General features: G+C 32.3%; 1 protein-coding gene across 7 annotated transcripts in view; it reads left to right on the forward strand.

Moving 5' to 3' along the window:
* The window catches only part of LOC124425775 (Down syndrome cell adhesion molecule-like protein Dscam2), a 129,499-nt gene that overhangs the window by 103,889 nt on the left and 13,478 nt on the right, over window positions 1–12,132 (forward strand). For all 7 annotated transcript variants that reach the window (XM_046966634.1, XM_046966631.1, XM_046966636.1 and 4 more), the window contains 5 exons: window positions 4,160–4,279; window positions 6,515–6,694; window positions 7,060–7,207; window positions 7,617–7,915; window positions 11,430–11,578. In XM_046966634.1, coding sequence (XP_046822590.1) covers window positions 4,160–4,279; window positions 6,515–6,694; window positions 7,060–7,207; window positions 7,617–7,915; window positions 11,430–11,578 — 896 coding nt within the window. The remainder of the gene's footprint in view (window positions 1–4,159; window positions 4,280–6,514; window positions 6,695–7,059; window positions 7,208–7,616; window positions 7,916–11,429; window positions 11,579–12,132) is intronic.

The following is a 12,132-nucleotide window of genomic DNA, read 5'->3' on the forward strand; positions in this document are numbered from 1 at the left end:
CATCAACGTGAATACCGCCTGCCATGGGAACGTGCTGGCGTGCGCGCACCCTCACTCACAGTCATAGACATAGAGAACGTTTTCCGTTTTACGAGGAAGCTTGCCTTTCTCGCAACAGGTTTACGATCAGGCAAGCGTAGATTTTTAGTGGTATTTTTATATCCGGTTCGCATTACGACCGCGAGCTTTCGTCCTTTTCTCTCCCGGTTATTTCCATCCCTTCTCCGTGAAAGCCCCTTCGCCCCGTCCCCACCACCCTCCCTTCTACACGATTGTATTAAAGAGGATCGTAAGACGGTAGAGTTTCTAGCTGGATTTTATTACCGTTTCCCTTTCTTATTACCCGCATTCTGAAAGCGTCTAAAATGAGAGTAAAATTTTCCATTCGTTTCTGATTTTTCGACACGAGAAAATTCTTCAATCTACGGAAGAATTATTCGAGAAGAATATCCATTCACGATGGTTCATCGATCCTTCTTGTGGAACGAAAGAAAAAAAAAAAAAAACAAAAGAAAAAAAAAAGGAAGTCAAAAAAAGAAAAAAAGCAAGGCGACAAGATGTCTTTCTTAACGAAAAGAAATCATTCGATAGGTAACTTAATCTTAGGACTGAAAAGCAAGGAGTACAACAGGAGATACCTGCATTGCAGAGACTCATATGTCCGTAATATAACATAATAATTAATAATATTCATTATTCCAAATGATCAATCGATCCTTATTATTATTATTATTATTATTATTATTATTATTATTATTATCATTATTGTTATCATTAATATTACCATTATTATTTTCATTACTTGTATTTTTATTATTATTATTATTATTATTATTATTATTATTATTATTATTATTATTATTATTATTATTATTATTATTATTATTATTATTATCATCTTGCATGCCCATTTTCGAAAGTGAAATCATCGTGTAAAGATTTATCGCCATGTTTTACGTAACGGCACTCTTATCATTATTTTACGTAATTGGACAAATAGAATATATATATTTTTTATTAAATGCATTTTCATGGTTCAATTTTTTAATCTATTAATTTTGCAATTTTTCAATTTTTTCCCTCTTCTTTCGTATAAGTATTTCAACAAGTCTCCCGCCACGATTATAGACTCGGCTAAGTCGGTAAGGCAGAAAAAGTCTCTTAATTATGTTGACTTTTTTATATCGTTCCATCTTTTTTTTTTTTCTTTTTCTTCTTCTTCTTCTTCGTATATTCCCTTTTCGCTCCATACCCCCCGTCCCACCACCAACCACTCACCCATCCACCCGGTCCCTCACCATCATTTCAGTAATTATATACGTTGTTGTTGAAGAACCGACGTAGGCGAGGTTCGACAAATTTTCCTGATAATTAGATTAGAAACACGTCTATTTATTTTATCCTTTCGTTTATCCGGTCTTTTGAAAGGGTTCAATGAATACCCTAGGTGTAGTGTATCGTAGTAATTTCATATTATCTATATATATACATATATATATATATATATATATATATAATATATATATATATATATATATATATTATACGAGACGTTGTTGTGCTCCTGTAATGCAACAAATGTCTGTAACGGATGTAAAGCATGCATTCGCATAGTTAACGTTTATATCATCTCATATTTATATACCCATACATATATATTCATACCTATAATATGTTTACGTATCATATAATATATAAATATAAATATAAATATATAAATATATATATATATATATATATATATGTATATGTATGTATATATACGTATATACGTGTATACATATAAGCATATATATATATATATATATGTATATATATATATATTATATTTATATCAGAGCAACTTGGAATGACGATGAAAGAATTAAAGGAGTATTTCATAATTTTTCTTCTCGTATGTCTCGATTTTTAAATCGTTGTTTCTAATCGTTAAAAGCATTAGAAGTATCGTTTGCGTTGTTGTTATTGCTGTTATTTCTATGCACCGTATTTTTATATTATCGTCGATACTTTTTTACTTGGAATGTTGCTTGTACACACACATATACACGTACGAACACACAAAAATGCACTTTTCCTAATCGATATCAAAGGAGTACTCGAATGATATCGACTTTTTCGTCGTTATATCTTTCTAACACGTTTCTTTCGCATGAAATCTTTCTCACTTATCAGGAATGTCATTATCTCGTTTGATTACTCACGCCTTTTAATTATTATTATTATTATTATTATTATTATCATTATTATTATTATTATTATTATTATTATTATTATTATTATTATTATTATTATTATTATCGATAATTTATTTAAGAGCTTGGTATCTCTTTTATTCGTGATCTATCGTCACTTTGCATGAAATTCCACGAAAGGATCTATTTATACACTTATTATTTATCAATTGTAATTTTATTTCAACAAACACGCATGTTTTCTTTTTTCGTTTTTCAGATGAAAGCACTTTCTTCGTTTCGATGGCCAATCTCGCACGACCCGTTCGTTCTTTTTTACTTTCCTTTCTTTGGAAGTACACACGAACAACATTTATTGATTTGACTGCACTGAGCGTTTACGTTTGATTTTGCGAGAGATACAACATCGTCAATTCAAGTAACTTAGTTGTAGATACATACATATATATATATATATATATATATAGATACATATATATATATATATGTATATAAATATCAATACATATATATCATAATGAAATTGTTATCATATTGTTGTTTAAACATTCTTAGTGATTGCGTAAGTATGCAGCATAGACATACGTTGAAATTTGCATGCCTTTTAAGAAAAAGTGAAAAATAATAAAACACGTAAGTAAGTAATGCGTACTTGATTAGTACGAAAGTAAATAATTAAAAAAAAAAAAAAGAAAAAAAAAAAAGAAAAAAAAAAAGAAAAAAAAGAGAAGACAAAAAAAAAAGTGTTGTAGAGAGATGGATCTCTTAATCTCGGCTCGCACGTCGTCTTTTATTTCAAGAAAATGATTTCATCAGTCAGATATAATTCTTTGAAAAATGTCGAGATCTAACAATGAATTGGTCGTTTATCAACAACGAACGTAATTGCTCGGGCTTCGGGGAACATCCTTCAAAAACATTGATTGATATCTTTCTATCGAAGTAATTTTACTACGCAAAATGTGTTATAAAACGCGTCTAGATACGTAAATAAACGTTCGAAGAAAGTTCTTAATATCGTAGATATCGCTCTTCTCTCCGTTGTTATTGACATTCGTTTGAGTAATTTTCAAACGCGTAATATCTCGAAATGTATTTCGCAAAAATATCAGACCGTCGTCGATGACGAAGGACGTAGACAATATTCGTGTGGTAACTACGATATTCCGTGAGTGAAAAATATTTTCATTTCGTTCTGTACATCCCTCTCTCTCTCTCTCTCTCTCTTTCTTTCAAATCGATATTTTATTACGATCCCTTGCTGTCGAAGTAATTCGTGAAATAGTAAAAAATTCATCCGAGGTATACAATTCCGACGATAAATTTGAGATACGATTGTAATAATACTATCTTCCAATTTGTAGGATAACGTTTCAAAATAGTTCTATTTCTCGTCTTTTTTTTTTTTTTTGTTCTTTTTTCCATAAAGATTATTCGATATAATAATTTAATATTTCCTTTTTTTCTTCTTTTATTTCGATCTTTTCTTTCATACGAACGCGTATAAATTTCGTGTCAATTCCGATACTTCGCTTCTCTCTCTCTCTCTCTCTCTCTCTCTTTTTTTTTCTTTTCTCTTGAACAAAGAAATCGAATTTTTCGAATATCATTTCGAAAACATACATCTCGAGAGAGTGTGTTTTTATTTCGAAGAAAATACACAAACGGATTAGAATTCTTTCGTTTCTCAAACACTGGAATACCATTTATAAAAAGAAAAGAAAGAAAGAAAGAGAGAGAGAGAGAGAGAGAGAGAGAGAGACGTAAGGTGATAGAAAGATAAAAGAAAGATAAAACGCATAATCGTCGTCGATTGAAAGTTCGCCCTGGCAAATACGAAACAATAGAGAAATTAGTTGACGTCGAACGGGCCGAGAGAACACAGAGAGATCTGAATGAAAATTTTGATCGAACTCGCGCTCGACCAGCTGGAAGATTTTAAGCCAATTGGATTGTATTTTTAGTACCACCGAGATGGACCGTGGAACCTATCGACCAGGACGCCGTTGTAGGTCACGGCGTCTCCATTGCCTGTCAGGCTGAAGGATTTCCCATTCCGACTGTGACTTGGAAGCAATCTATCGGTAAGTCACGACTCCTTAAAGCTGGAATCTCTCTCTCTCTCTCTTTCTCGCTTCTATATCCTTGTAGTGAAAAACGTCCTTCTTCTTATTTCTCTCTCTCTCTCTCTCTCTCTCTCTCACTCTCTCTCTCTCTTTCAAGTGTCACGAAGAACTTGAAGACTTGACTAGAAATCGGGCCAACTTCAAAGCTGAATTCCCTCTGCCCATCCCCTCTTCCTCTACCTCATTTTTCATCTTTAACAATTACGTAGATGAAGAACTTTCTCATTCTCGTTTTCAGTGCCCTTCTTTTCCTTTTTTTCTCTTTTTCTTTTTTTTTTGTCTTTCTTTCTTTCTTTCTTTCTTTCGCAAATTTTTCCTCTTCGTGATTGTTACATACATACATATATACGTTACAATGAGAAGTAATAACGATTCATAATCCTTTAAGTCTCCCTTTTTCATCAAAAAAAAAAAAAAAAAAAAAAAAAAAAAAGAAAAGTAAAAAGGAAAAGAAATCCCAGTCGACGCGTTAATATTTATCCAGCCCAGTTATTTTCATTTCGACAAAATTAACTTTGCCTTATCGAAATTGAATGTTTAATTTCTCTTTATCTTTATTTTTCATCTTCATGAACGTCAGATGATGTAGAAAAGAAAATATCTATATACTTTCTTCGTTTATACATGTATACGTATATATATATATATATATATTTTTTGTCTTCTCTTTATTTTAACCCTTCCTTTCGACTCTTTATTTTATTTCATCGAGTTCGAGTAGTCTAATAACTTTGGATCGGCCTTTATGCCGATCGAGTTTGCTGTCTGTCCGATATAAAATGGCTTTCATTAAGTTACACCAGGTGGTAAGCGAAGGAAGAAAGGTAAAGAAGAAAAGAGAAAAAGAAAAAGAAAAGAAAAAAAAAAAGAAAGAAAAAAAGGAATGACAGAAGGGTATGGTTCACGATCTATCACGAAATTCGCTGATCGGCCATTCTCAGCAGTTTCTCATTCAGCTCGAAATAAGCCGTTCGGCTGACAAAGCGGCTGGATAATTAGTTTCATCAATACGTTGATCGTCGACATGATATTTCATCGATAGCTAAATTGCCTTCGTTTTTATTCCTTTCTCTTTCTCATGTAACGAAGAAAATCGTTTCGGGAGCTATATACTCCTCTAACCTCCTTTGTCTTTTCATAAATATTTTCTTCCTTTTTTCTTTCTTTCTTTTTCAATATTTTCTATCGGCTTTGAAGAGAAATCAAAGCGGTGAGTATATCCGTTCGATTAAAAAAAAAAAAAAAAAAAAAAAGAAAAAAAAAAAAAAGGGGGAAAACAAAAAAGGAAAGTAGAAAAATATGAAAATAAAGGGGGAAAGAAAAAGAAAGGAAAGAATGAAAACTTCAAGTCCGTCTCATGAATCGTTTAAGGAGGATATCGAAATGTTGCTTTTCTTCTCTTCCTCCTTTACTATCCCCCGCCACCCATCGTCTCATCCCACCTCCTTCTTTGGATTACGCATGTATATACATACACATTTATATATGTATAATATATACGAAGATTCGAAATAGATACTCGAGGGCAAGGAGGATGTTAAAGGAGGAGTGGATGTTAAATCGCTTCGATCTGCCGTGAAGGTATGCAAGCCACGCGAATACTAGCTTCCTTAGACGAATTGCCTGATTCAAGAGAGGAATCTATTCGTATCCATTATAAATTCGTTGCATAGGTATCACGATTCCAATCTTATTGTACATACCAAGCTATTCCTCATTCCTTGTAGTTCTTGTACCAATTATTATATTTCCTTAACTTTTCTTCGTTTTTTTCGATATTATCGATCGAGTTCGCTTATGGTAAAATAAAATTTTAATATATATATATATATATATATATATATATATGTATATGTGTGTGTGTGTGTATTATATTTATAATTATATACTTTAAATAAAATTAAAAAAAAAAAAAAAATTGTTTAGGTTATTATTAATTAATATAAATAATAAAGTATATTTTATATATTTTAATATAAATAAAATATTATTAAAATCGATAAATCGTATTCATCGTGTTCGGAACGATATTCAATGAAAAATCACATTCAAATTTGCTTTTCCCTCGATTTAATTTAAGATAGAAATTCAAATTTCATAATGACGGCACAGCGATCGTTACTATAGTATGAAGGAAGGGTGTTAAGTATGAAGATGAGGATGAGGGTTAAACGTGTCCTGTCGAACATTTAGGTGAAACACCAGGCGACTATAGGGAGCTAGGATATAGCGGTACGGAGGGAGCGGGGGTTGCCGGAAATGGGTCCTTGGTGATTCCACGAGTATCAAGAGATCATGCCGGCTCCTATCTATGTCAAGCGAGCAACGGTATCGGACCTGGGCTCAGCAAGCTCATTCGCCTAACAGTTCATGGTAAAATATTCACATTGCCATTGAGTTATATCACTGGTTACCTATACCTACGTCAATTACCAAGATACATCTTCAGCATAGCAGAGATATTCCTGTTAGTTTATTTTATCAATAGAAACTTTCCATCTCCGTCTATACGTACGTTTCTTCTTTTTGTTTTTCTTTTTTCTCCTTCTTTTCTTTTTTTCGTTTTTTCTTTGATCGAAGAAAAACATTCGAAGGAAAGATAATCTTATATTAATTTTATTTGAATGAATAACACTTAAAACATTATGAGATATTTGTTTCTAATTTTATTGTTAATTTTATTATCGATCAACTACAAAGGACGTTATGCGTAATTGGTCTAATGCTTTGGCAAACAGCGGGTCCTCAGGTGACAGTAAGGACAAGGCAGGAGTCGGTGAGAAGAGGAGATAGCGTAACGCTACGATGTGAAGCTGAAGGAGACGCTCCTCTTGATCTGAGCTGGCGTGTGCGTGACAGCAGGGTCGATCCTAATTACGACGTTAGGTGCGTATCGAAATTAATCATGCGCAACCCTACTGAGAGAAACCTGTAACACCCGATGCATGATAATATATAGTCTGTGACATTTCGATGAGATGATGATGATGAAGGAGGGCGGAAGTGAAATTTATCCGTTCATATTTTGTATTTTCTTTTTTGTTAAGTTAGGCCTATTAAATAGATTGAACGTATAATTTGAAAATGATTATTATTATTATTATTATTATTATTATTACTATTTATTTATTTTTTTAAATTCTTATTCATCGTTGTATTGAACCGATTAGACGGTTCATTGTCAAATTTAATCCATCTCTTTTATTTTTTAAGAAAGCTCTTAACTGTTGTGAATATTTTTAATATCAATATTTATAATTAATATCTTGGATTTTCTTTTTTTTTTTTTGTTTAGATACAACATAGAGAAGAACGTAGTAGCCGGTCGCGTTCTTTCAGAATTGAGAATCATGCAGGTAAGCCACATGGACCGTGGCGATTATATTTGCGTTGCCGGCAATGCCTATGGTCACGCTCGTGCCACCATTCACTTGCTTGTCCAAGAACCACCAAACTTTCCAAGGAATTTGCATGTGGCCGAACAAGGAAGTCGTTCGATCCTGTTAGCATGGTCGTCGCCTCAAAGCGATCAAGATGCGAGTCATGCGAGTTCACCTATCACCAATTATATCGTCCAATACAAAGAGGCTCAGGGTGAGTTTACGCATGATCGATAAAACGATCAATTAAAATATCAATTATCTTCATCATTATATCAAAAAGATCTGACATTATCGATTCATTATTATTCATTCAATTCTAAATCTTTCTATGATCCTTTCAAATTTATTTTTTTCCTTTCTTTTTTTTCTTTCTTTCTTTCTTCGCTCTTCGAACTCGTTTGAACGAATTATTAATACCACGATACATACGTGTATATATAAACAATATATAAAGAAATATTTGAAAAATACATGTATACATACACATGTATACATACAAATGTATACATACATGTGTACCTTTGTGTTCATTGGTATATCAATAGCTTCGATCGTACAAGAACAACGAATAACAATGGTTAAGTATTGCCTGTGTGTTTGCATACGTTATTATTCCGCAATAATTAATTAGAATAGTAAATGTTTTCGAAAGTCAACAGGACGGGTAATTGATACGCATGCGTACGTAACAATAATATACCCACTATTTTGTAGAAAGAAAGAAAGAGAGAGAGAGAGAGAGAGAGAAAGAGAGAAATATCGATAATTATACAGTTTATCGTAGAAGATAATGAACATATCAGATATTTCTCATTTTAAATGATACGATCAAATATCTTCGATCCGATATGTTTTTATAAAGATTCATCTGAAATAAAAATTCTTAGATTTTTAAGGGAAAATTTAATATTTATTGGAGCTAATTTTATAGAGGTAACAGTTATTAAATATACTGGAAGTCATAACAATATCTTTGTCTTTCTCTTTTGTTTTTTTTCTTTTTTCTTTTTTCGAACAGAACTCAATAATGTAAATCTAACAGAAATTTATAGAGAATATCAATGTAAATTCAATAAGCTCTTACCTAGAAAAAGAGATTTCGTTATGAAACAAATACATTTGGTGTACCTTCAATATCGACATTTATATCAATTGTTCAAGTTTATGAAGATAATGATCATATCATTATAATACTATTATAATAATATATAATATAATACCATAGTACGAACACGCGACAAATCATGAATCATAAATGCCGTGCTATGCCGTACTATAGTTTAACTATGGCATAGACATAGTAGAGTAATTTCGTTTAATATTCTAAGCTTCATCATTTTATTCGTGCATGATAAGTGACTCAGTGTGATCTCCTTCCACGTAATGTCCTTTTGTGGGAATATCAGTATTGCAATTTAGTGTACGGACTTGTTCATGTATATCTCTCTTTCTCTCTTTCTCTCTCTCTCTCTCTCTCTCTCCCTCTCTCTCTCATAGTTCTCTTTACATAGCGAGAGATGAAAGCCTGATAGGATAGAGAAGGAAGAGGATGGAACGAGCGATAGATGCTGAAACGGATGAGATTATAGAGCATAATATTCTAACCTATCTAACGCCGTGTGAGATCGACGAGGATTTATATGCCGCATGAATGCGTCCGGGAGTCGAATGAGACGGAGATTGAGACTCGATCAGGTTATTCTCTTTATCTTTTTTGTCTTTTTTATTTTTTATTTTTCCCTTTTTCTTTTTTCAATTTCGATTAGATTAGAGATTATCTCGGTTTCAATAAAATATCATTTTCCTATTTTTTTTTTTTTTCCTTCACTTTGAACTAAGCAAATTAATGTCATTGGTCTACTTTCATCGATCATTTCTTTCGATCCATATATATACATATATGTAATTAATTATTTTCATCTATTGATAGAAATTTCGTTTAATTTTCTCCACTGTTCAATACGTTTATTTATTCAGGAACAATAATAATATATATTGTTCATTAATATATGTAACTCGTAACAATCTCGTTCAACGAGAATATATATATATATATATATATATATATATATATATATATATATATAGGTATATTTAATACCAAGAAAAATGTAATTACTAAAATTACGTGTAGTAGAACTCAATTTTACCATTTTGACGAGACAATAGCGAACGGATATAATACCAGATGTATGATATGTACCTACATATGTACATCATGATATTTTACAACAATTCTCGATTATTTGAACGAGATTCGAGCGTGTAATAATAAAAATTTTCAATTGTACTTTTCATCCACCTTTTTTTTTCTTTTTTTATGTCATTATATACATATATATATATATATATATATATATATGTGCATGTTTTTTTTCTTTTTTACTTCGCAATGTAATTTTTCATTTCAACATGTGAACATTATGTGTTCAACATGTGAAATTCGATCAGAAACGTTCTAAATTTTAAAACTCGTGAATTCTGTTAAAGTGAAAATGACTAAAACAAATATACTGAATTCAGTATCCTTTCTGGCGTTTTCATGCAAAATCTTTGCAAACAGTGAAAAATGTTAGTTCCGTTCATCCTTATTTTTTGACGAAATAATTATTTTCTTTAAAACGTAGATCTTTAGAGCGTAATATGTCCATTAATTTTAAATAGAATCATTTTGTATCTAATCGACCAGAACCCTTATCTCTTTTTCGTGTAAACGTCGTGTAAAATGATTTTGATTTGATGCGTGAAAGAAAAAGAGAAAAAAGAAAGAAAAGAAAGATAATGAACAAGAAAGCGTCACCGATTATGGCCAATATTTATCAACAAACCCTGCCTGGTTATTTTATTCATTTCATTTATTATTTTTTATCTATTAAGTAAAATGCTTTTAAAATCGAAATTCGATTTCGAGTTCTTCCTCATTTTATAAAGGACTCGTCTGGCTTAGTTCGATTAACTTTTCTCTCTCTCTCTCTCTCTCTCTCTCTCTCTCTCTCTCTGTTTATCTATCTATCTATCTATCTATCTTTCTCTTTCTCTTTCTCTTTCTCTTATTCTCTTATCCTCGTTTTCACTCTCTCGAGCGATTTAATTAGAAATTTACTTGCTTAAAGAGGAAATAAATAACTACGGTATTTACCGGTGGTGTGGGCTTTTCCCCCCAAAGTTAATTGATATTAAGACGGCACAATTGAAAGGCGAACTCCGAAGGGGCGACATAAGAAGCCGACCCGCGTAGATTCGTCTTCGGAGTCCCGGGAAATGAAGTACGTTTAATTACACTTCCATCAGAGTAAAGACGCTCTTGGCGACGAAGTTATTCGGATTCTGTGCTACGTATTCAAAAGAGAGAGAAAGAGAGAGAGAGAGAGAGGGAGATTTCGTAAAAGAGAGAGAAAGAGAGAAAGAGAGAGAGAAAAAAAATACGATCGAAGCTTCTCGTTCAACGATCCGATGTAATCCGATAAAGGTTTATCGTTATCTTTTTATAAATGATCGAAATAATGTAGCTTTACGATATTATACATGGTTATAAAAATGTAACGATAAATTCTGGATTATATAAGCGAAGAATCGAGAAAGGGATGGAGAAAGGAAAGAAAAAGAAGAAAAAGAAGAAAAAAAAAAAGAAGAAAGAAATAGGAAAAGAACAGAATTAACGTTGGATTGTTTCAACGGTGATATGCGTAAATTTCTAAGCGTTCTTGTTGCCTTTTGCTGGAAAGACGTGTGGCATGAACACAACACGCAGAAGCTGGTAGCAGGAGACAACACGGTCGCTCTGGTATCACCCCTAAAACCCGCTACCACCTACCACTTTCGAGTGCTTGCGGAAAATCACCTTGGAACATCAGCGCCAAGCGACATACTTCATGTCAGTATCAAATCAACGCACCGTACATATGCATACGTATACATGCATACACGTATACATTTATATCTACATACATATATACACTTATCAGTAATATCGTATAAAAGAGATACATACATACATATGTATGTATGTATGTGTGTATGTGTATGTGTGTGTGTGTGTGTGTATGTATGTATGTATGTATGTATACATACAGCTTCTACATATTTTCGTTTGTACTACAATAAAAAAGAAGGTTATGTTTTTCCTCGCGGCTGTTATCAACGACACGGGCGTCGATCGTGGTTCCATTTTTTTCATAAATATCAAATACATGCCGCTATCATTTCGGCATGTCCAATGCAGACGGAGAATTCCAATGGCCGATTGCTCTTCCGAAAACGCGTAGAATTTCAATAGGAAAGGTCAAGGACCTTTCTGTAGTAGTACCTTATGCAACATATTTTTCAATGATTAATAAATTGTAAACATATTTTGCAATGAGTATTTAAATTGTGAAAATTGCAGGAAAAACATGAAGGGTCAATGGCTTACGATTAATGTACGATTTT

Source organism: Vespa crabro, chromosome 7 (genome assembly GCF_910589235.1).
Source record: "Vespa crabro chromosome 7, iyVesCrab1.2, whole genome shotgun sequence".
In the NCBI taxonomy this organism is placed as follows: Eukaryota; Metazoa; Arthropoda; class Insecta; order Hymenoptera; family Vespidae; genus Vespa; species Vespa crabro.